This window comes from Aspergillus sydowii (genome assembly GCF_001890705.1).
Source record: "Aspergillus sydowii CBS 593.65 unplaced genomic scaffold ASPSYscaffold_1, whole genome shotgun sequence".
Lineage (NCBI taxonomy): Eukaryota > Fungi > Ascomycota > Eurotiomycetes > Eurotiales > Aspergillaceae > Aspergillus > Aspergillus sydowii.
In genome coordinates, this window is record NW_024467859.1 from 4,915,560 (window position 1) to 4,936,158 (window position 20,599).

Sequence of the window (20,599 nt, forward strand, 5' to 3'; positions counted from 1 at the left end):
AAGATATATATTTAGACAGTGGATTCGGTTATTCATATCTTAAGAGTCGCCTGCAGGCACTCCAGAGGGGCATCTTGAGTAACCGATATCCGCACTTTGATCATCTTGGCAGGGGACGGGGCCTATTATTTATAGGTCAACGAGTAGAAGTGATGATTATCCAGTCATCTTGTTTTGACTGATAAATACAGACGATCGCCCGGAGAAAGAGTAGTGTATGCATGACGTCACTGCTATGATAAGACAGCCGATCTCGATCAACATTCAAGCTCTTCATCCTCGACCTCAGCACTATGGCCGGGAAAACTGCGGAATATCTCTTCGGAGGCACCCAGTACGTTCATAAACCGGTAAATCGCTTTGAAATCGACTAACCAGCCAGACAATGGTCACCTAACGACTGGACTTCCTCCGATGACCGCGTCCGGGGCGGCTCCTCCCAATCAACCCTTGAAATCTCACCAGATACCGACCATGCCAAATTCATGGGAAACCTGGACATTGATACCCTGGGTGGGGCTGGATTTGCATCACAGCGCACGACTGGGTCTCGAAGATGGGATTTGTCCGCGTACGACGGGATGGAATTAGACGTTGCAGAATCGGATGAGAAACTGTATACGCTGATTTTGAAAGACGAGTTACTTCCGGATAGACCCGATGGGCGTGAACGGAGTAGTCTGAGCTGGCAGGCTGACCTTCGGTTTGTGGGGAGTGGGAAAGTTGTAGTCAGATGGAAGGAATTCAGGCCGACGTATCGCGGGAAGGAGGTTGATGATGCAGACCCGTTGGATTTGAAGTCTATTAAGCGGCTTGGGATTATGATGCGGAGGTATGATATCATTCAAAACATTATTTTTAAACTAATTCATGGTCACAGTCATTTTGGATCGCAGTCAGGGGAATTCAATTTGTCCGTTAGGTATATTGCAGCTTGGAAAGCTGAAGCGGAGGAGGACAAGAATGAGAGCGTAACTATTGAAAGTAAGGGTTCTATTGACAGTGAAAATGGGAGAGATAAAGGTTCTACTTGCTGTGCGATCTTATAGAAACATTCAAGATAGGTATTCTTTTGTTCAACTGTCAGGTACATGTTGGAACTGCAAATAGGATCGGTTTCCCAAATAGGATTGATAGACCCGGTTCATAGCTCAGACGCATCTACTTGAGCTTTCTCAAACCATAAGAAGACCTAGACGAATTATCCGCCACAGGCTTCCCACCCTCCTCAGCAGGCCAGTTCACATTACGAACGGACGTCTTCCCACGTAGTGTTCGATACTTCTGCAGCAACCGTCTGTACCCAAACAGAAGACCAGCAGCAATAACCGCCGCTGCAACACACCCAACTACAATACCAGCAATAGCACCTCCGGAGAGCTTCGACCCACCAGAGCCACCACTGCTGGTACTATCAGCACTCGAGTCCGACGACGCAGAGTTAGAACCACTCCCCGACGTTGAGTCATCATCGTCCTCATCTGTAGCGGTGAACTCATCCGCCGTGACATTGAAGCAAGGGACCTGATACGTGAACTTGCTCGCAGCGACATAAGTGACGTCTGCGCAGGCGTAGTACGTTTCGTTCTTGTGGTCTTCCATGTCTGAGGTATACCTGATCTGGAAGGTAGCGTTCATCCCGGCTTCAGTGTCTACTCCTGGGTTTGTGACGGGGTAGCACATGTGGCCTGGGTCGATGTCGCTGATACGTTTCTCTGAGACGAGAGTCTCGAAGTCATTGTTGCTCGTTGGGTCTGGATGTGTTAATACAACAGCACGGTTATACCAATTTATGAATGGGTGGAGCGCTTACTGTTCCTGTGGGAAACGGCGATTTGCACGTCCCAGGACTCGTCTTGGACCACAAGGGCTAGTTGGCCGTTGACTGTAGATCTGGTTAGTATTTACTTGTTCGACTGATCGATGACTACTCACCGAGAGGAAATTCAGTTCTATTTTCAACACCCTCCTTCGAGCCGCAGGGTGCGTTATTGTCGTATGCAGCCCCCCAAGTGCGGTCTGGCGGCCACATAAATGCCACCGGGCCCATCTCTGTGGCGGCTTCCTCGCCATGGGGAGCTGCCCGCGCCAAAGCGGATAAAGCCGTGAACAGCACAAGATAGCTTTTCATTATGGTAGAGTAAAGGGGAAGAGAAGGGGAAAGTTGTTACAACTGAGGGAGACTGCAGTGCGATGGAAACCTTCCGGAGGGTGCCGGTGTTTATAAGGCTGTCGTATAACAGCCCTCGGCAAATGCTCTGCAAAGAGCCAGCATCTGATGTAACATTTCGGGTAGGGCCGATGGATACTGGTCCGTGGGTATCTTTCCACAGACCAAGGACGAGAGCGCCTAGCGAGTCATGGGGGTGTGACGAGAAAGAGATTTCTCGGCTCGCAGGTGCATTGTGCTCATGCCACTGTAGAACCGAGGAGGAGCCGTCCAATTGCAGATCCGGAAGGCAAGCGAGGAGGGATTTTGCAGCTGTGCCAAGCGGCATAGATTAAACTAAGAGCAAGAACCGGTGGACATGTATGGATGACAGTGGGGGGAAGAGGCCGATATTCGGATTATCAATCTGATAAGATGCAGAGTGGGGCGGGACTGACCAATCAAACCTCAACACGGCCTTTGCTGGCCCTTCGCCAGCTACCACAAAATTGTGTACTCTGGCTTGGTGGCGCTGAGACATCGAAATTGAGCTAATAAACATGATCCGATGCTTCCATGAGCTCGAGTCGAGACCCGACGGGGGTAAGCGAGCTACCCTTTGCCGGCCGAAGAGAGCTATAAAAGCGGCCTGCTGCCAGATACATCGAGACTTCACTCCCACCCAGTTGATTCTCCGATATTCTACAGTCTTCTCTTGAAGTTTCGTCTCTTAATTTCAATCATCATGAGATTTACCGCTGTTTCCATTGCCTGCATTCTTGCTGGTGCCAGTGCGTTCGAGTACCCTGAATTTGTGCCCTTGCACAAGCGTCAGGAACCAGGCACTCCTGCCTATGAATGCCATGCAAATTGCGGTGGGCATTGACATCTCCAAACTAGAAGCAAAGGCCTACTCTAATTTATTGTCTCATAAAGGCGGCATCATCACCGAAGCCCGCTCGGACGGGTACTGCGACAAAAGCGACTTCAAGACCAAACTTAGCGACTGCCTAGACTGCGCCCTCGAATTCGATATCTGGAAGTACTACGGAAACTCGGTCTCCTCGGCCGCTGAGGAATGTGGGCTTGACGCGACCCCGGTCGAGAGCTCACCCAGCTCGTCTAGCTCTGCCACTGCCTCGGAGACTGCTACTGAGACGGGCTCTCAGACCGAGTCAAGCAGTACTCCCACTGAGTCTTCGACGGAGTCGACAGCTGATGCGAGTCTTACTGTGAGCTCCACCCCTGTGATTCCTACAGCGACTACTCCTACTACCGCGACGACCCCGGGAAGCTCGGTAAGCTTCTCTTATGTTCCTGGACCAAGTAGCAACCTGTTAACTTGTAGCCTTTCAGTCCTCGAGCAGCTCGACCCCGTCTAACCCCGAGTTCACCGGTGCTGCTGCGCTGAACAGATCTGCTGGAATGGTTGTTGGAGGTCTCATTGGGTCTCTTATGGCGGCTCTCATGTAGGAAGCCATTGTCCTTGTACATATATGGTAGCAGGCACCGCTTTGATGGAGGATTGTTGATTACTTTGAATGTCTCTTAATTGATCTCTGTACCTACGCCATAATAGTACACTTGAGTGACTCACTGATCATGTTGGCTCCATTCGACACTGACACTGGACCCAGCTCCCAAACATAGCGAGTGTGATCTAACGACATAAAATGCAATTGGCCACAGTAGACGTACTCATAATCGAATGCATTCTCAGACTAGTTTCAGACAACAGTCCGTGTGCTGAGGATAATGACGTAGCGATGTCTTCTAAAGGGCGCGCCTCGTATTCAGCCCCATTGCCCGCGGAATCCCACGAATTATCCAGGAACGCGTATATTCACCCCCACCATCCGTGAGTAACCGACCATTATACAGAACATGGTTAAGCAGCAAGACTGACTGACGCGCCGAGATCAGTTTGTCTTGGCACAAGCTTAAGAGCCACCTTGACCCCGTTGAAGATGAAGGACGCAGAATTCCATAACAGCGCGAAGGAGAACAACATGTCCGCACAACAACAGACTTCAGACATCGTGATTATCGGAGCCGGTATCTTTGGCTCGGCTCTCGCGTCTTTCCTCTCTTCTTCTAGTGATAGACGGAAGATAACCGTCGTCGAACGATCCATTTCCCAACTCACCGGCTCGACAGGCTACGCACCGGGTTTCGTGGGCCAATTCAACGAGTCTGAGGTCCTCACCCGACTTGCTATCGCCAGCGTGAGAGAATACTCCAAGGTCCCTGGTGGTTTTGACCATGTCGGCGGACTCGAAGTCACAACAAGCAATGGCGGAGTGGAGAATCTCAAATGGAGACACGAAACAGCCAAGGCAAGGGGACTCAAAGCGGAGCTGATTTCCTCCAAGAGAGCAGCGGAGATAGCGCCTGATCTGGTTAAGGAGGATTATGTTTCGGCGCTGCACTTTCCAGCAGACGGGACGGCCAACCCAGCGGTCATCTCTGCATTTTATCAGTCTGAAGCTCAAGATAGAGGCGTGCAATTTCTGGAAGCTGATGTTACGGAGATTCGTCAGGAGAGTGACACCGTGACTGGGGTTATGACTTCAAAGGGATTCATCCAAGCGCCGAGAGTTGTCCTGGCCACTGGTATCTGGGCCAAGTCCTTATGTGACTTTGATATTCCCATTCCAGTTCTCCCAGTCGCGCACCCTTATATGTATGGTGAAATGCATGAGCCGAAGACGTACAAATCTCCCTTTGTCAGATACCCAGAGCATCATGTTTATGTTCGTGATCACGGTGCTTATTTCGGACTCGGCTCATACGACCATCGACCCCTGGCTGCGAAGCCAGGAAGCACTGCGATCGGGACCTGGGTTGGCGAATTCGACACCGCATTGGATCGTGCTGTCAAACTGGTACCTGAGAAGACGAACTTGAGGGTCAGGGAAAAGTTCAATGGAATATTCTCCATGACGCCGGATAATATGCCGTTGGTTGGGGAGGTTCCGGAGGTGAAGGGCTTGTACATGGCCGCGGGGGTTTGGGTAACGCATGCTGCTGGGTCTGCAAAGTTCTTGACGAGCCTACTAAAGGGCGAGGAGGTAGATGTGGCACTGCAGAAGGCGCTTGATCCGACCAGATTCAGGGGAAGGGATATGGAGAGTTTGGAGCGGGAGTCGCTGAATTGCTATAACAGCATATACACCACGTATGAGAATTCATAGACTATTTAATGTATTTAAGGTAGATGAATGAGACTTAAGATGCTGTGGGGTACGTCCAGTGACAAGAGCTGGTACGTTCTAGACAACACCGTATACTACCCATCCCCTATCTACACCCCTATTAGCCGCCCAACATAGAACGCGAGTGCAACGCCTGTATAGACAGCATAGCGTGAAAATTCCGTCGTCACCTTCTCGCCATGCCCTTCCCCAGATTATTCTTCCTTCCCCAGATTTAGTCCGCGGATGGGTCCATCTCCAAGATATCGCTGTCGCCTGCTTCATTTGAATCTCACCATTTGAAGCCATGCCGATTGGCCAACAACATGCCCTAACACCGCTTATCTCTATATCCTGAAAGCCGTATGAGTATCCCCCAAGAGTTGAACTTGTAATACCCAATCGGTAACTGGTGTCCTCCCTCCACAGGCCCACCGCAATATACCTCCGATAACCGTGCCAGCCGTGACCTGCTTCATCGAGGAAACCTGTTTATCCACCCTGAGTGATAAGAAGATAGCGACCAGTCTATCGGTAATAGATTCCAAACCCTCTCACCTATCTAACGTCAAAAGGCACTTACCCGATCCAATATCATGGTTGAGAAAGAAGCCAACCCCGGTGACATTGAGCACCTCGAAAACGCCGAACATATGGCTTCCATATCCGGGGACATTGGGCCCGAGAAGGCCAAACTGGATAACAACATCCCTACACCTGCACTGGATGTTGAGCCTGGAAAACTGACGGAGAATGACACCACTTATGATCCTGTCTTTGGTGAGGTGTCTGGGGATGGGCCCAACTATCGCAGTGTAAGTCGCTTGCCTGCTGCTGTGTAATCGAGTTGCGATTCTAATGGAAACAGGTCGGCTGGCTAGGAACGGTTGCGTTGATGATGAAAACACAGATTGGCCTCGGCGTTCTCTCTATCCCAGCTGTCTTCGACAAAGTTGGCGTGGTGCCGGGTGTTATATTGCTCTGCATCGTGGCCGGAATAGCAACGTGGACCAGTTATATGGTTGGGATTTTCAAGCTGAATCACCGTGAAGTGTATGGAATGGATGATGCAGGGGGCTTAATGTTTGGCAGAGTTGGACGAGAAATCTTTGGACTGGCCTTTAGTCTGTGTGAGTAACCCCAGAGACAACTTCTGGTGTTTAATACTGACTTCGAAGACTGGATATTCGTTGCTGGTTCCGGTATTCTTGGACTCTCCATCGGCTTGAATGCCGTCTCGTCTCACGGAACCTGCACTGCTGTCTTTGTTGTCGTTGCTGCCCTTGCTGGATTTGTCCTCGCCAGTATTCGTACACTCGGAAGGATAAGCTGGATAGCCTGGGTTGGTCTCGGCTGCATCGTTACATCTGGTACGTGTACTTTGGCGTATAGTTCAGGTCAAGACTCACATTATCCAGTCCTCGTCGTAACCATCGCCGTCGGCATACAAGGCGGACCCTCAAACGCACCCCCAGGCTGGTCCTCAGACTATAAAATCATCAACCATCCTTCCTTCGCAGAGGGCGTATCCGCCGTGTCAACCCTGATCTTCGCCTGCTCCGCCACACCGGCGTACTTCTCCCTCGCAGCTGAAATGCGAGATCCGCGGTACTTTACCCGTGCTCTCGTCGTGAGTCAAATCGGCTCGACCCTGCTGTATCTGGTTGTCGGTGTCGTTGTTTACTATTACTGCGGTACTATGGTAGCTTCGCCTGCCCTGGGGTCTGCAGGCACTCTAATTAAGAAGATTGCATATGGCCTGTCCCTGCCAGGTCTCATCGCTACAACGACAATCGTAATCCATGTACGTTACATCACTTCCCTGACTGGAAACAGTATTTCTATATATATTTATTCTGACAAATACAGCTCCCAAGCAAATACTTCTTCGTCCGCATCCTCCGCGGATCAGCACATCTAACCTCCAACTCCCTAATCCACTGGACAACCTGGCTCGGCTGTACATTCAGCTGCACGGTTATAGCCTATGTCATCGCGAGCGGGATCCCCGTATTCAACGACCTCGTCTCGCTGGTCGGTGCCTTGCTCGGTGCGTTCTGGGCCTACCAGCCTACTGGATGTATGTGGTTCTATGATAATTGGCACCGGCGCAAGACTACAGATAGGCCGTGGTTGTGGATGTTGCTGGCGGCCTGGGCGGGGTTTATTATCCTGGCTGGGACCTTTATGACTGTTGCTGGGACTTATGGGTCTATTGTTGGTATTATGCAGTCGCTTAGTGCTGGGGGAGGTTCGAGACCTTGGACTTGTGAGGATAATTCGAATTCTTGATCGATTGGGAGAGATTGTATTCGGACACTGGTTTATCTGGTTATATAGGGTGGTTTTTGATATTGGGTAGTTGATTATGTTTGTGACTTTGGTTCTTGTGATAGTTGGATGAATGTAGATTGAGATTTCCCTTTACCTACTCTTCATATCTATTTGGTATGTTATCATGTAAATAAATCCACAGGTCTTCAAGATACTTCCATTTATTGCAGAAAGATGTACAATGATATAGGAGCCAAGTTATAAAACATTAGTGTGGTTGTCCAACCTCGAATGGTCCTCCATCTTGTACAGCATCGAGCGGATAATATCAACATGTCATCGAGGACTAAATCATTTGAAAATTGAACAATAACTATAATTTATTCCAGAGGACAACAGCCGCCGACAGTCGTACGTTCATTCCCCCTTGCACAGCTCCCCGTTGGACTTCCAAATCTCATACTCAAAGTCCGGCTGGAACTCCGTATACAGGGTTTCCTGATATCATTAGCCCAACGTCATTAAACAACCCAGGTAGAGAACATACCGGATCCGCATTCGCCTTGGCCGTAAACTCAGCGGCTTCCTTGCTAATGAACTTCTTCTCCAGCCCCGCCGCCTCAACCTTGAGCTGCACCTCGCAAGTCTTCTCCAGACAAGTAAACAGATAAGCAGCCTCATCCACCGTCCCACCGGTGGTCAATAACCCATGGTTCTGCAGGAACATAACCCGTCCTTTCTCCCCAAGCGCATCTGTAATCCTCTTCCCCTCCTCCTCTTCAATGACCACGCCGCCGAAGTTCGTATACACAGCCTGCGTTCCGTAGAAATTGCACGAGTCCTGGTTGATGATGTCAACGGGCCGGCCGAATGTAGACCACGCTTTGCCGTTGGGAGTGTGCATGTGGCACGCGGCGTGGATGTCCGGCCGTGCGCGGTGAATGGCGCTGTGGATCACGAAGCCGGCTGCGTTGATAGCGACTCTGTTACCGCCGATAACCTGGCCTGCTTCATTGATATGCACCATGTCGCTGGCCTTGAGCATGCCGAAATGCTTCCCGAGGCTGTTTACGTTAGCCATTCATCCACTGCAGTGCCTTATACAGCAAGAAACTCAAGGATGATAGTTTAGTTTGTGCAGGTGGCTTACGGGTTAATCCAGAAGGTATCCGGCTCGACCGGGTCACGGACGCTGATATGGCCACTTGTGCCCTCGGTGAAGCCCTTGCGGGCAAAGACCCTGAATGCCCCTGCCATGTGCTCGAGCTGCCACTGGCGCTTCTTGTAGGGGTCTGTTATCTTGGGGATGCCGGGGAAGATGTACCCGCCTGTTGCGACGGCGAGGTTCTGGGTTGGATAGCTGGCGTCATTCTTTTGCTCGGTGCGCTTGTCCTGTGAAGGGGGCTGCGTCTGCGCAAAGGGCGTTGCTTCGATGGTTGTAGTTGTGGTGGACATTGTTGGTAGACAGGTTATGGTATGGTTAGGTTCGATCAAGATAAGATAGAGCGATCGGAGACTATTAATCTCTTGTCCTCGTTATACGTCAAGCAGTGTTGAAACCAGATATGAGTAATTAAAGTGGCGCCGGAATGTCTTGCTGGTTGATACTCGCAGTCGGCTGCCCATCTGTTGTCGTATGTTGGAGAAGGGTGCGGTCTCGCCGTGGACTTCCTTGTTGAATTCGAACAAACAGATCGAGGATCCACTCTTCTATCGATCGGTGGATACGATCTGCCGAGCCTGCTGATTGCAATCGGGGAAGGCGATGCCGATGCGACGAGTCTTGCTTCACAAGAAGACAGTATGATGTTCTTGCTGTTCGGGAGATCGAACGCCTTGCTGACTTCCAGCTTCAATGAACCATACGTTACAAGCTTAGCCAGATTATTCTGCTTTCCAGAATACCGAGACCAATGTAGACTGCTAGAACTGATCGAATTGAAAATTCATTCTATTCAAATAATTCACACAAATAACTATGGCCTACTCATACGGATTCCCCGGCTGGAACTTGGCCTCCCAAAGCCCCTTACTCTCCTTAACCCTAACCTGCAACCCCTTCATAATGCTATACACAATCTTCAAATGCGGCGCCGACACACCAACCCTCTCCGCCTCCCTCAGCGGCTCTCCCAAGATATTCTCAATCTCCATCAGATTCCCTTTTTCATAATCCTGACACATACTCGGCTTAAACGCCGTATCGTTCGGATCCTGATGCAGTATCGCATGCCCCAGCTCCTTCTCCTCCGGAAGCGTCACCCCACACGCCCTCGCAATCTCCCGCACCTCCCGCATGATAGGCAAGATCAGGTCGTCAATGACATGCACCGTCATACGCATCCGCGGCGTATCCATTCCCAGGATCGTCGCGACGGGGTTCATGCTCCCGTTATATGCGATCTTGCGCCACCGCGTCGTCGCCACGTCCGGCTCGTATATGATCTCTAATTCACCCGTCGGGTTGAAGATCTGCACGTAGCGCTGGGCGGCCTCGGCGGCGATGTCGCGCGGCACGCCGGGGTTCACGAATGCGCCGATCTTCTGGCACTCGTCGTCGTCGTGGTAAACGCTTGCGGGGCCTGTGATTGTAGCGCCTGTGTAGACGACGCTGCTGATTAAAGGGTTTGTGGGGAAGCGCTGGATTAGGGGCTTTTCGATGTTCAGCCCATTTTGGGAGAGCACGATGGCTGTTTTGCCGGGGGTTACGGCGGGGGCGATGAGGTCGGAGACTGTGGGCGGTGCGTCTGGGATGTTCTTTGTCGTGACGACGATGTAGTCGAAGGGGGCGATATTCTCCTTTGAAACGTCGGCGACGGATTTGACGACTGTTGACAAATTAGTATGAGAAGTAGGGCTACGTTGGGATGGCAGTTTGGTGGTGACGTACTGGCTGTTGGCCTCCACGCCTTGACCTGTCCGTACTGCACGGAGTCAATGTCGATTCCCTTCTTGACAGCAGCGTCGTAGTTTGATCGCATCACAGCCGTAACTTCAGCAGCGTCGCCTCGTTCGAGCGAGTACGCGGAGACGGTGCCGATGCCGCCGGTGCCGACGATGAGGATTCTGCTCTTGCTGACGGTCATGTTGTCTGTTAGAAATTGGAAGACGTTGGTAGCGAAGAGCTATTGGAAGAGGCCATCTTTCATATATCCAAGTACGATGGAATTGGAGACCCCGCGGTGGCGTCGGTCTCGCTCCGGCCTTCCTGTTCGGAGTCGCCTGCCTGTTTATACAAGGGGAATGCATGAGCGAGTCAAGAATATTATCTATAATCTCAGGATAACTTATACCTTATTACTTGGCCAAATTAATCAACTTTGTCAGCTTTATTTCTTTATCTACTCGCGTGTATCGACATGTGTTAACCCTACATTGCCGCTATATCATGCTGTAAAAATGAATAAACATTCCGTAATGCAATAAAGCATAATAATATAATATTTATACTAATCAAGCACTACAGTCTAGCAACAATCGGCCCATTAACATCCCTAACAACCTCCTCCGCCGCACGCTCTCCACTCCTCACAGCCCCCTCCATATACCCCTTCCACTCGCCCGCCGTCTCCGTGCCCGCAAAATGCACATTCCCAGCCGGCGCCCTCAACGCATCCCCACCCAACGAGTCCAAAACACCCGGTGGCAGCGACGTACAGGGACACCCAAACCCAGCAAACTCGTCATTCGGCCACTCGTACGCCGTCATGCGCACAAACTCGCTCTCCGCATTGACTCCGTACAGCTTGCTTATCTGGGCGAGGAGGGTCTTCTCTCGCTCACCGGTCGAGAGAGACGCCCATGCGCGCCCTGGCTCTCCGCCCATGAAACAAGTCAGGACGAACTTGTGGTCCTGCAGGATACAGCTGTCGCGGATAACTCCCGCGGGACCGATGAAGGATTGCGCGAGGCCGCAGAAGCCGCGGTCTATCCAGAAGGGACGTTTGAATTCCATCATTGCTTTTGTGTAGTACCCGTAATACAGCGATTCAGACCACGCGCGCTTCACGGGTGGGAGAGGTGGGTAAAATGAGATATCTTTTAGGACTGGGCCGGGGACGGTGGTTATCACCTTTCTGGCGGAGTAGACGACCCCGGCTGCTTGGATCTTGACGGTCCGGCCACTTTCCTGGATTATGGATTGTACAGGACTGTTTAGACGGACGACGTTGTCGGGGAGAGATCCAGCGAGGCCCTTTGCGAAGGTCTGCGTTCCTCCGCGGATTCGTAGATACTGTCCGCCGTCCTTCCGGTCGGAGCGCATCTGGAGCAGACCACCGCCGGACTTGCAGTAGTTGAGGAAGTAAAGTGCCGAGACATCGCTGGGTTCAAGGCCGAGCATTGCACGAGTCCATACTGCCGCTGTGGCCAGGGCTGTCTTGCTTGCGCCCCGTGAGCGCAGATACGCCTCGAAGGTTAGGGCGTCGAGGCCGGTGTCTTTGGGACGCCAGGTATCTAGGGCCTGACAGTCTGCCTCGCACATGTCTCTGATCTCAGCGACATTCTTCTTTGTAGCTTCGTCAAACTGCAATCAGGGTTAACTTCTCGACCATATCACAAATAGAGCAACCCAGAGGTACATACGCCAGGCAACTCCCCATATGCAAACGGAGAAACATTCCCATCAAAGTCCTCAATCACTGCGTTCCCCTGCGTATTCTGCACAATGAGCTCGGCGCCATACCGCTTCGCCAACGCGTAGACCTTGCTCTGGTTCGTATCGTTGATCCAGGCCGCTCCCACATCAATCACCCCGTTTCCATCGGCTGTAGGCAGGCTCCATGTCTTGCCGCCGACACGGTCTCGCGCCTCAAGAACAATACAGGACAAACCGGCTCGAACCACTTCATGCGCGGCAGTGAGACCCGCCAGACCTGCGCCGATGATCACAACGTCGGCTGTCTCAGTCGCGGCAGGGAGAGCCGGAGGCAGAGAAGAAGAAGGCTGCTCGGGGAGTGCAATAACCGCATCAATCTCAATCAACCAGCTTGGGACAGCAAGCTTGGGCACCGGGACGAGAGTCTGCGCTGGCCGATGCTTGCCGAAGAAGCGCTGGATGGGGCGGGCATGCTTGCGGTTGGCGGCGTCGTAGTTGACGATGTAGACGTTGAGCTTTGCGATGTCTTTGATGTCGGCGCCGGCCGCGATAATCAGCTTTCGCAGGTTGAATAGGCACAGGTGGATTTGGGACTCGTAGTCGTCGGGGACGTGGCCGGAGTTGGTGCTCCCTGGCTGTCCGGAGATGTGCAGCACTTTTCCGCTGGAGATGGTGGCGGGGCCGTAGTAGAGGCCTGTTGTGTGTGAGAGATCGACTGTTTCGACGGTTTTGGGCATGATGAACCAGTTTGTCTTGCAGGTGATGTTGAGGAAAGAGGACAGGAAGAATAACTTGTATGCCGATGCCGTATGGTCTATACTTATTGTCTGGGCTGCCTTCCTGAACAGATACCCAAAATACTCCAAATATCTTTCCAATATCTTTAACATCTCCAATATAACCCCGCTATGTGGGTCTCGCTCGGGGCTTCTGAATTGACATTTGACAGTCTCGCAGTGGCCTTCCTAAACCGTCTCCATCTCGTCATTGGAGAATTAAACTATACAATTCACTTGTAAATATATTTGATTCATCCCAAACATTCCAGTACTGCAGCGTACACTTTAATCTGTACCCAAAATGACCTCCCCCAAACTAAACGACCCCTCGCTCTTCGTGGGCAAGAACTATGTCGGCGGTCACTGGATCGAGTCCGCATCGCGAAATACATTCGACGTCCACGGTATTATCACCTTCAATTTCCACTCAATTTGGCACTTCTAATATATCCAGACCCCGCCAGTGGCTCTCTAATCGGCACATGCCCCGAATCCACCCCCCAAGACGCCGAACAAGCCATCCGCGCCGCCTCCGCAGCCCTCCCAACCTGGCGCACCCGCACCGGCCGCGACCGCTCGCGCATCCTGCGCAGGTGGTACGACCTGGTTATCCAGAATAAAGAGGACCTGGCGACGCTGATTACCTGGGAAAACGGCAAAGCGGGACCCGATGCCGCAGGCGAGGTGCTCTTTGCAGCGAGCTTTCTCGAGTGGTTTGCCGAGGAGGCACCGAGGGTTTATGGCGATGTTATCCCGCACTCCCAGCCTGGGTTTAGGGTTTCGGTGCTGAAGGAGCCTGTTGGTGTTGTTGGGTTGATTACGCCGTATGCATGCACATTTCACCATACTGAGACAGAGATGCTAACACTCCACCGTCCTACTAGATGGAACTTCCCTGCCGCAATGATTACGCGCAAACTCGGGCCCGCGCTGGCCGCTGGGTGCACCGCCGTTGTGAAAACAGCAGGCGAGACACCCTTTACCGCGAATGCGTTGCTGGTTCTCGGTGAACGAGCTGGCGTGCCCAAGGGCGTGATCAACAGTATCGCGGCCCTGGAGAATACACCTGCCATCGGGCAGGCTCTGTGCGCGTCGAATACCGTGCGCAAGATCTCATTCACGGGCTCAACGCGCGTCGGCAAGATCCTTATGAACCAGTCTAGTGGTACGTTGAAGAAACTGAGTCTTGAGCTTGGTGGGAACGCGCCGTTTATTGTCTTTGACGATGCGGATTTGGATCTTGCGGTTGCGGGTGCCGTGGCGAGCAAGTTTAAATCATCGGGCCAGACGTGTGTTTGCTCGAATCGGATTTTTGTGCAGAGGGGTGTTTATCAGGAGTTTGTGAGGAGGGTTAAGGAGGTTGTGCAGGGATTCAGGGTTGGGCATGGGTTTGATAGCAAAACTACCCATGGGCCGCTTGTTACCGCTGGGGCTGCTGCGCGGGTGGAGGCTCTCATTGCAGATGCTGTCAAGGCAGGGGCTAAAGTCGAAGCTGGAGGAAGACGCCGGCCTGATCTTGGTGCGTTAGTTCAAGCTGGATGTGGTGTTGCTGCTAATACCTTCGTTGTTTAGGGCCCAACTTCATCGAGCCCACGATCTTGACAAACGTCACGACAGACATGCGACTCATGGAGGAAGAAATATTCGGCCCTGTCGCGCCAATCCTCAGCTTCGACGGCGAGGACGAGGTCGTCGATATCGCGAATAAGTGTGATGTCGGTCTCGCGTCTTATGTCTTCTCGCAAGACGTCAACCGTGTTGCCCGCGTTACAGAGCTTCTCTCCTTTGGGATGGTTGCGGTAAACACTGGGGTTGTGTCAGATGCAGCTGCGCCGTGAGTTCACTTTATACCTATCTTAGGGTGGATATAGATATATTGCTAACAAATTCAGGTTTGGTGGCGTCAAGCACTCTGGTCTAGGCCGGGAGGGAAGCAAGTACGGCATTGAGGACTACTTGAACATGAAGACGGTTATTACGGGAAATGTCAGCGTTGTTCATAGGGCGTCTCTGTAAATGGTAGTCATCCAGAGTTACAATTTATCATTACATTCTCGACCGATGTTCGAACAGTATTATAGTATTCCGCCTGATAGTGATCCTCGTAGCTATAGGAACCTCTGATACGGACTTAGTTAATCATAAATATCTAGGCCAGGCGCAATTCCCGCAGTTTCAGTCTATCATCCGATTTGCCACCATCGATCCCAAGCTGTTTAATCGGGAATGAGCTTCCGGCGCCATGATAGACGCGGATGTCGCTCTCACCTCCGCCAAACTTATTACTCTTGCCAATGGAGTGTCCACTTCTCGGAGTACTCAATGCACCGTCCCATTTTCTTAATGGGTTTGAGGTTATCCATAGATTTGGCAGTTGAGTTTGGCAGTTAGGAGCGAGAGCGTCAATACTCTTCTTTTAACATGGGTGCTCGCTCATCTATTGCTAGACTACTACACCATTTGCAAATTGGGAGGACGGTCGTCAAATTTTCCTTAATTCCGTTTGTGAAGACTCATGCACTCTTGTTAATAGTCTAAGGGTACGCCCATTCATCTATCTGCAACTGCCCGGATACTTCTCCGAGAACTCACCATCTATTTATAAAATGCTATTCCACAAGTATTAGTACAGTACGGTCAGGATTACGATCATTCAATCATCAATTCAAATAAAGTCCACTTAACGAACCAGCACAAGAACGCAGATCCAAAATGACCACCACCACCATACACCCTAGTCCCGATGTACCACTCGCAACATACCCAGATTTAAAAGACAAAGTCGTCTTCCGTACGTCACGAGCCTCCTGCCCTGCTCTCCAATCAAACAATGCTAATTATACACCCAGTCACCGGAGTCGGCCAGTCTGGCGACCCCAGCCTCACCATATGGGGAAATGGAGCCTCAATAGCTCGTCTCATGGCACATCAAGGCGCAAAGGTCTTCGGATGCGACTTGAATCTAGACGCTGCCCTGCGTACACAGAAACGTGTCCAGGCAGACGAAGGGGCCGGTATTACCGTGACGCAGGCCAACGTAACGCAAGACGAGGAGGTTAAACGAGCAGTGGACGAATGTCTGGCGAAGTACGGCCGGATTGATGTTCTCATTAAGTGGGTAGTCTATTTTCCAGTCCCAGATATCCAGATATTGAGATTCGATTCACCGGCTAACGACTACATACCTACTGTAGTAACGTCGGTCGATCCGAACGCGGTGGCCCTGTCGAACTCACCGAGCAAATCTGGGACGACCAAACAGACATCAACCTCAAATCCGTCTACCTAACATGCCACCATATCCTCCCTGTAATGGAGACTCAGGGCAGCGGCGGCGCCGTAGTCAACATCTCATCCATCGCGGGACTACGCTACATCGGCAAACCACAGGTCGCGTACTCGGCCACCAAAGCCGGCGTAATCCAGTTCACAAAGGCCACGGCTGTGATCTACGCTGCAAAGGGTATCCGGCTGAATGTTGTTGTTCCTGGTCTTATGCATACGCCGCTTGTGACGGTTCTGGCGGAGAAGTATGCGGAGGGTGATTTGGAGGGGTTTATTGAGCAGAGACATCGTGCTGTGCCGACGGGGCGGATGGGTGATGGGATGGATATTGCGATGGCGGTGTTGTTTTTGGCCAGTGGGCAGAGTAGGTATATCACTGGACAGAAGATTGTCGTCGATGGAGGGATTACGTCTGCTACTGCATGATTTATTATTCCCAGTGAGTAACCTGAGTTAATGAATTCTTGGTCGTCTCAACAGGACAGACCATTGTAAACAATTTATATAAGCTTCGCGAGGTAGTCATTCTTCTATTGTAAAAGGTCGGCAGACCAAAACCTCGATAGGGGCCCCAGATGCCCTCATATAGGACCCACTCAGGAACAGGAGCCATCTGTGCTTCCCTGGTCGTTGGCTCTGCAATACTCGCTCTGCCACTTTGATGAACCCCGAGACATAGTATGTCTCGGGGTTGGCCATCATGTATCAAGCGTCATGAAGTACACATGGGCGCGCTGAATAGGCACAATTATAGTTATACACTATAATCTGCAAGCGAGGTGCATTCTGGGGTCCTTGATTCTCTGGTGGGCCTGGGGAACTGATGCCCTAATTGGGAATAGTGATGGGAGCAATGGAGTCTAGCTTCACTCAGCTTCCAATCCAGACTTGCTTTAACTGACTCCCACTCCCGTCAGCATCTTGACGGTTCGTCAGTTACTGAATTGTTCTATCGAAATGGGCTCCACACAGAAACATTGCAGATCGCGCGACGGGTGCTGGACCTGCAGGAAAAGGTAGACCGACACCGGACCTGCGCTGTGAACATCACTAACAAGAACCAGGAAAAAGAAGTGTGATGTCACAGGTATTCCATGCCGGAACTGCAGCAGACTGGGGCTTTCTTGTGAGAGGAATCTCCGACTTGTATGGGAAGACGACAAGCGGAGGGAAGGAATGAGGAAGAGGGGACCAGGCATACTGAAATCTAGTACAGCAACAAACACAGTTCTTACGAACAACCGGCCTAATATCGCTTCAGCAAAAATAATATACGGACTCTCGGCTTGGCCATTTGAGCTCGACGCGACCGAATCTGTGCTTCTCGATCGCTACATCCAGAGATTCTCCAAGACTTATCCCGCCTTCTCAGGCCCTACAAACCCATTCCTGACCGTCTTGCTACCACTCGCTACGCAGAGTCGTGTTGTCATGGATTCACTCCTCGCCCTCAGTGCCGTTCAGAGCTGGGAGAACGGATCATTCGGCATGGCTGCGGCAATGCTGCGGCTGAGGCAGAAGGCACTGGGCGGATGTCGACAGCTTCTATCACAGCTTAATATGCGCGAAGTCGAGCTCAACAGGCCAGCAGGGGTGTATGATCAAACTATCATCAGCGTCTTTGCGAGCTGTATGCTATTACTCCTTTACGAGAAACTCGCCGGCGAAGGCCAAGAGAACTGGTCTCCTCATCTAAGCTTTATAGCCCAACTCTGCTCCCAGCCGTTATTCTGGCCGGTAGACAGGGAGTTTGACTTTCTTCTCAATCTCTTCTGGTACAACGACCTTGTTCGATCAACAACACTGCGGGCGCCTACTCTTTCGGACTTTTACCTCACCGGGATCTCGACTCAGCTCTCCCTGGATCGGCTTTCAAGCCCCGGGCGTTTCGCTTTCCCTTGCCTTATCGCGCGTATTAGCTCTGGTGATCCAACTGTTACTGACGCAGAAATTGTTGCCTGGGATGGCCGGCTGGACTGGTTTCCTAGCTTTGCCTTGGTGACGTCGGGCGATACTGAGACTCGTGTTCCCTGGGACAACGAATATCTCACGAAAGATCCCCATGTCCACCGTGTCGAACATTTGATCAGGGCCTGTGGACCAACAGACCAGAAAATCATGTCGGAGCTGTATCGAATCGCAGGCTTGGTCTACAGACGTCAGCGCGAACATATGCCCATGGAGCAAGACTTGTCTAAGAGTCGTCTGGCCCTGTGGGCAGTCCAGTTGGTGGAACTACTTCCCGAAGGTTCACCTTACGAAAGTACGCTTCTTTGGCCGATCGGGATTGTTGTGGAGGAGTTGACTCTCTTTGATGAGTCCCAGCGGGCGTATATCCTCGCTCGCCTGAACGCTCTTGAGCGACAATTTCGCATGAAGCACTTTAGCTGCGTGGTAGACATGCTGCTCAAGTCCTGGAGTGCAAATGACGCAGGTATAGCAAATACTACGAGCAGTACGATTCTACTGGGATAAGGTGTTGTTGAACTTACGCATTTAATTATAACTCAGTTATCTACCCGTGTCAGAGATATGCTAGGCTACTGCCCAAGCGGCCTCATCTCGTACATCGTCTGTTGGATATAAGCAATCTGCTCGTCTGCCCATTTCTGCATCGCAGAGATATCTACCGTCTCGATGCGGCACAATCCTTTCTTCCCTTCTGGATCCGACTGCTTGACGTTGTCCTCGTATCGCCTACGCAGCGCCTCTGCAGTGATCCGCGCACGCTCTGCCAGCACGTCCAGACGGTACGTTGTCCACTGGTAGTACAGCTCCGAAAGATGAGCCTTGTTCCTGACGTTTGCATTTGTTGTTTCGTCCAGAAGCGTTGGGTTCTTCGGCCGGAACGATGTCACGATGGTAACTCTCTCCGGCATGTTAGTTACTGGCGCTGCGGTATGCGTGATGTATCGTCCTTGTAGCAAGACAGCACAGCCCTAAGAGTATAAAGTTAGCAGATTTACTGTAAACCCTGATAACCTTGGTATAACTCACCATCTGCGGCGCCTTAACCTTCAAGGTGCCACCATCTCCCTTCATCAACTCCGTCTCTCCCCCAGCCATATGTCTCGCGTCAGAGAGCATAACAACGCAAACAAACGGGTGCGAGTCCTTATGCCACTCAATAATCGGCTTCGTCTGATCAGTGGTCACAGCCTCTCTCACTGTCTTCTTCTCCTCCTCTTTCTCTTTTTCCTTTTCTCGGCGAAAATTCGCAATAGCCTCCTCAGTCGCAACAGGCGGGTCCACAGGCGTCCCACGTACCTCCTCTAACCCGCCAGCCCCGAGCTGAACATTCGCATGGGAAATCTCATAATCCATCGCCGGAACAAGTTCCACGCCCGCAACGTCACTAATGATCTTCAACACCTCAGGCGAGTGCCAGAACTGGTGGATGAAGGGGGCGTAGCGCGGGGCCATTCCGCGGATCTGGACTGAGCCGGGCCGCGTGTGGTGCATGCAGTTATCGAGCACGTCCGGGCTGAATATCTCTCGTCTGTGCGCGAGGACGGAATCGTGGGAGAGGAGGGGAAATGGTTCTGTTGTTGCGACGCTGGAGAGAGCTGTGGGTGACAGGGCTAGGTCGGACATTTGGAGGGTTTTGGAGGGTGGGGAGAAGGAGAGGTGTTTTGCTGGGTTGAATAACTGGTCGCCAGCTTGCTTTGGGGCTGGACCATCCTGTGTTTTTGGCTGTATGCTACCGGCATGTGGAGTTTCGAGTGCAACTGGGGGAGCCATGTTGAATTGTTGATAGATTAGGTAGAGCGAGATATCAAAGAGCAGTGATCACTTGCAAGAGTACTGTAATCCATCCGCTTATTTGCAGTATGCAGTGGCATATTTATCTTATTTAGATGGGTGGCATCGCGCATTCGGTAATTCGAGCCGCCATCATTTGCCTCTGCACTATACTAAACTGAAGGTATTCGAAGCGCGCGGTATACACTAGCAGTGCCAGCATTTCCCCACTTCTTCATGTCGTACTCGGTAAGATCCAGATCTGCAGTACAGTTTCTGGATCTGGGGCATTCTAGCCGCCGGTGGAGATGGAGGGGTTTCCATCAGCCTTCGTGGAGATATTACTCCAAACCGATATCAACAGTTTGAGTCTTTCTATCTTCATGTGCAACCCAGAGCGTTTTCTGGATTATTAGAGGAGAAGGAATATTTTACCAGATTAGGTCCAGTTTTCCTATCAGTTCCAAGTCTACGTTCTATCAAAAATCCATCGGGACAACTGCATCGCGGGGTACAATCTGGGTATTAAGCTGGGTAAAGTTCCAAGTCGGGGGTACACCTTGATCTTGAAAATCAATCT

The 20,599-nt window shown here is 51.5% G+C and overlaps 12 protein-coding genes across 12 annotated transcripts; 7 read left to right on the forward strand and 5 right to left on the reverse strand.

The window, feature by feature from the left end:
* Positions 1–293: 293 nt before the first annotated feature.
* On the forward strand, positions 294–1,049 carry ASPSYDRAFT_85137 (CIA30 family protein; the record flags this gene model as incomplete). Its single annotated transcript, XM_040851482.1, has 3 exons — positions 294–334; positions 383–832; positions 881–1,049. The coding sequence occupies 3 exons, from the start codon at positions 294–296 to the stop codon at positions 1,047–1,049; spliced, it is 660 nt and encodes a 219-aa protein (XP_040708969.1).
* A 112-nt stretch (positions 1,050–1,161) lies between these two features.
* ASPSYDRAFT_54503 (copper acquisition factor BIM1-like domain-containing protein) lies at positions 1,162–2,131 on the reverse strand (the record flags this gene model as incomplete). Its single annotated transcript, XM_040848862.1, has 3 exons — positions 1,162–1,754; positions 1,814–1,885; positions 1,936–2,131. The coding sequence occupies 3 exons, from the start codon at positions 2,129–2,131 to the stop codon at positions 1,162–1,164; spliced, it is 861 nt and encodes a 286-aa protein (XP_040708970.1).
* A 763-nt stretch (positions 2,132–2,894) lies between these two features.
* ASPSYDRAFT_54504 (uncharacterized protein) lies at positions 2,895–3,622 on the forward strand (the record flags this gene model as incomplete). The annotated part of the gene is made up of 3 exons (XM_040848863.1): positions 2,895–3,024; positions 3,086–3,447; positions 3,506–3,622. 3 exons carry the CDS (start codon positions 2,895–2,897, stop codon positions 3,620–3,622), a joined length of 609 nt encoding a protein of 202 aa, XP_040708971.1.
* Positions 3,623–4,056: 434 nt separating this feature from the next.
* ASPSYDRAFT_39958 (NAD(P)/FAD-dependent oxidoreductase) lies at positions 4,057–5,466 on the forward strand. Its single transcript, XM_040845990.1, has one exon. The coding sequence runs from the start codon at positions 4,117–4,119 to the stop codon at positions 5,341–5,343; it is 1,227 nt and encodes a 408-aa protein (XP_040708972.1). The 5' UTR covers positions 4,057–4,116; the 3' UTR covers positions 5,344–5,466.
* Positions 5,467–5,996: 530 nt separating this feature from the next.
* ASPSYDRAFT_142181 (uncharacterized protein) lies at positions 5,997–7,635 on the forward strand (the record flags this gene model as incomplete). Its single annotated transcript, XM_040841219.1, has 5 exons — positions 5,997–6,158; positions 6,212–6,473; positions 6,522–6,713; positions 6,762–7,147; positions 7,213–7,635. 5 exons carry the CDS (start codon positions 5,997–5,999, stop codon positions 7,633–7,635), a joined length of 1,425 nt encoding a protein of 474 aa, XP_040708973.1.
* Positions 7,636–7,814: 179 nt separating this feature from the next.
* On the reverse strand, positions 7,815–9,236 carry ASPSYDRAFT_128409 (uncharacterized protein). Its single transcript, XM_040840491.1, has 3 exons — positions 8,768–9,236; positions 8,165–8,681; positions 7,815–8,115 (listed from the first exon to the last, which is right to left on the reverse strand). Exons 1-3 carry the CDS (start codon positions 9,070–9,072, stop codon positions 8,035–8,037), a joined length of 903 nt encoding a protein of 300 aa, XP_040708974.1. The 5' UTR covers positions 9,073–9,236; the 3' UTR covers positions 7,815–8,034.
* A 313-nt stretch (positions 9,237–9,549) lies between these two features.
* On the reverse strand, positions 9,550–10,728 carry ASPSYDRAFT_128410 (ketopantoate reductase family protein). Its single transcript, XM_040840492.1, has 2 exons — positions 10,508–10,728; positions 9,550–10,445 (listed from the first exon to the last, which is right to left on the reverse strand). Exons 1-2 carry the CDS (start codon positions 10,701–10,703, stop codon positions 9,601–9,603), a joined length of 1,041 nt encoding a protein of 346 aa, XP_040708975.1. The 5' UTR covers positions 10,704–10,728; the 3' UTR covers positions 9,550–9,600.
* A 349-nt stretch (positions 10,729–11,077) lies between these two features.
* ASPSYDRAFT_27121 (putative flavin-containing amine oxidase) lies at positions 11,078–12,951 on the reverse strand (the record flags this gene model as incomplete). The annotated part of the gene is made up of 2 exons (XM_040844360.1): positions 11,078–12,142; positions 12,202–12,951. 2 exons carry the CDS (start codon positions 12,949–12,951, stop codon positions 11,078–11,080), a joined length of 1,815 nt encoding a protein of 604 aa, XP_040708976.1.
* A 343-nt stretch (positions 12,952–13,294) lies between these two features.
* On the forward strand, positions 13,295–15,009 carry ASPSYDRAFT_75572 (NAD-dependent succinate-semialdehyde dehydrogenase; the record flags this gene model as incomplete). Its single annotated transcript, XM_040850805.1, has 5 exons — positions 13,295–13,397; positions 13,448–13,817; positions 13,878–14,512; positions 14,566–14,827; positions 14,886–15,009. The coding sequence occupies 5 exons, from the start codon at positions 13,295–13,297 to the stop codon at positions 15,007–15,009; spliced, it is 1,494 nt and encodes a 497-aa protein (XP_040708977.1).
* Positions 15,010–15,705: 696 nt separating this feature from the next.
* On the forward strand, positions 15,706–16,747 carry ASPSYDRAFT_128413 (SDR family NAD(P)-dependent oxidoreductase; the record flags this gene model as incomplete). The annotated part of the gene is made up of 3 exons (XM_040840493.1): positions 15,706–15,784; positions 15,843–16,107; positions 16,188–16,747. The coding sequence occupies 3 exons, from the start codon at positions 15,706–15,708 to the stop codon at positions 16,702–16,704; spliced, it is 861 nt and encodes a 286-aa protein (XP_040708978.1). The 3' UTR covers positions 16,705–16,747.
* A 451-nt stretch (positions 16,748–17,198) lies between these two features.
* On the forward strand, positions 17,199–19,218 carry ASPSYDRAFT_39962 (Zn(II)2Cys6 transcription factor). Its single transcript, XM_040845991.1, has 2 exons — positions 17,199–17,294; positions 17,343–19,218. The coding sequence occupies exons 1-2, from the start codon at positions 17,236–17,238 to the stop codon at positions 18,751–18,753; spliced, it is 1,470 nt and encodes a 489-aa protein (XP_040708979.1). The 5' UTR covers positions 17,199–17,235; the 3' UTR covers positions 18,754–19,218.
* On the reverse strand, positions 18,760–20,066 carry ASPSYDRAFT_194161 (uncharacterized protein). The gene is made up of 3 exons (XM_040843686.1): positions 19,531–20,066; positions 19,276–19,455; positions 18,760–19,217 (listed from the first exon to the last, which is right to left on the reverse strand). Exons 1-3 carry the CDS (start codon positions 20,017–20,019, stop codon positions 18,819–18,821), a joined length of 1,068 nt encoding a protein of 355 aa, XP_040708980.1. The 5' UTR covers positions 20,020–20,066; the 3' UTR covers positions 18,760–18,818.
* Between the last annotated feature and the right edge of the window lie 533 nt (positions 20,067–20,599).

What these genes read in the sequence shown, in the direction of transcription:
- ASPSYDRAFT_39958 (XM_040845990.1), top strand. Translation starts at nt 4,117, where the DNA reads ATGAAGGACGCAGAATTCCATAACAGCGCGAAGGAGAACAACATGTCC.
- ASPSYDRAFT_194161 (XM_040843686.1), bottom strand. Translation starts at nt 20,019, where the DNA reads ATGGCTCCCCCAGTTGCACTCGAAACTCCACATGCCGGTAGCATACAG. An exon ending in AGGAGGTACGTGGGACGCCT is followed by an intron (nt 19,456 to 19,530) that starts GTGGACCCGCCT and finishes AAAGAGGAGGAG; the next exon opens with AAGAAGACAGTGAGAGAGGC. An exon ending in AGGTTAAGGCGCCGCAGATG is followed by an intron (nt 19,218 to 19,275) that starts GTGAGTTATACC and finishes TTATACTCTTAG; the next exon opens with GGCTGTGCTGTCTTGCTACA.
- ASPSYDRAFT_128410 (XM_040840492.1), bottom strand. Translation starts at nt 10,703, where the DNA reads ATGACCGTCAGCAAGAGCAGAATCCTCATCGTCGGCACCGGCGGCATC. An exon ending in GGCGTGGAGGCCAACAGCCA is followed by an intron (nt 10,446 to 10,507) that starts GTACGTCACCAC and finishes ATTTGTCAACAG; the next exon opens with TCGTCAAATCCGTCGCCGAC.
- ASPSYDRAFT_39962 (XM_040845991.1), top strand. Translation starts at nt 17,236, where the DNA reads ATGGGCTCCACACAGAAACATTGCAGATCGCGCGACGGGTGCTGGACC. An exon ending in TGCTGGACCTGCAGGAAAAG is followed by an intron (nt 17,295 to 17,342) that starts GTAGACCGACAC and finishes AACAAGAACCAG; the next exon opens with GAAAAAGAAGTGTGATGTCA.
- ASPSYDRAFT_128409 (XM_040840491.1), bottom strand. Translation starts at nt 9,072, where the DNA reads ATGTCCACCACAACTACAACCATCGAAGCAACGCCCTTTGCGCAGACG. An exon ending in GATACCTTCTGGATTAACCC is followed by an intron (nt 8,682 to 8,767) that starts GTAAGCCACCTG and finishes TAACGTAAACAG; the next exon opens with CCTCGGGAAGCATTTCGGCA. An exon ending in CCAAGGCGAATGCGGATCCG is followed by an intron (nt 8,116 to 8,164) that starts GTATGTTCTCTA and finishes TAATGATATCAG; the next exon opens with GAAACCCTGTATACGGAGTT.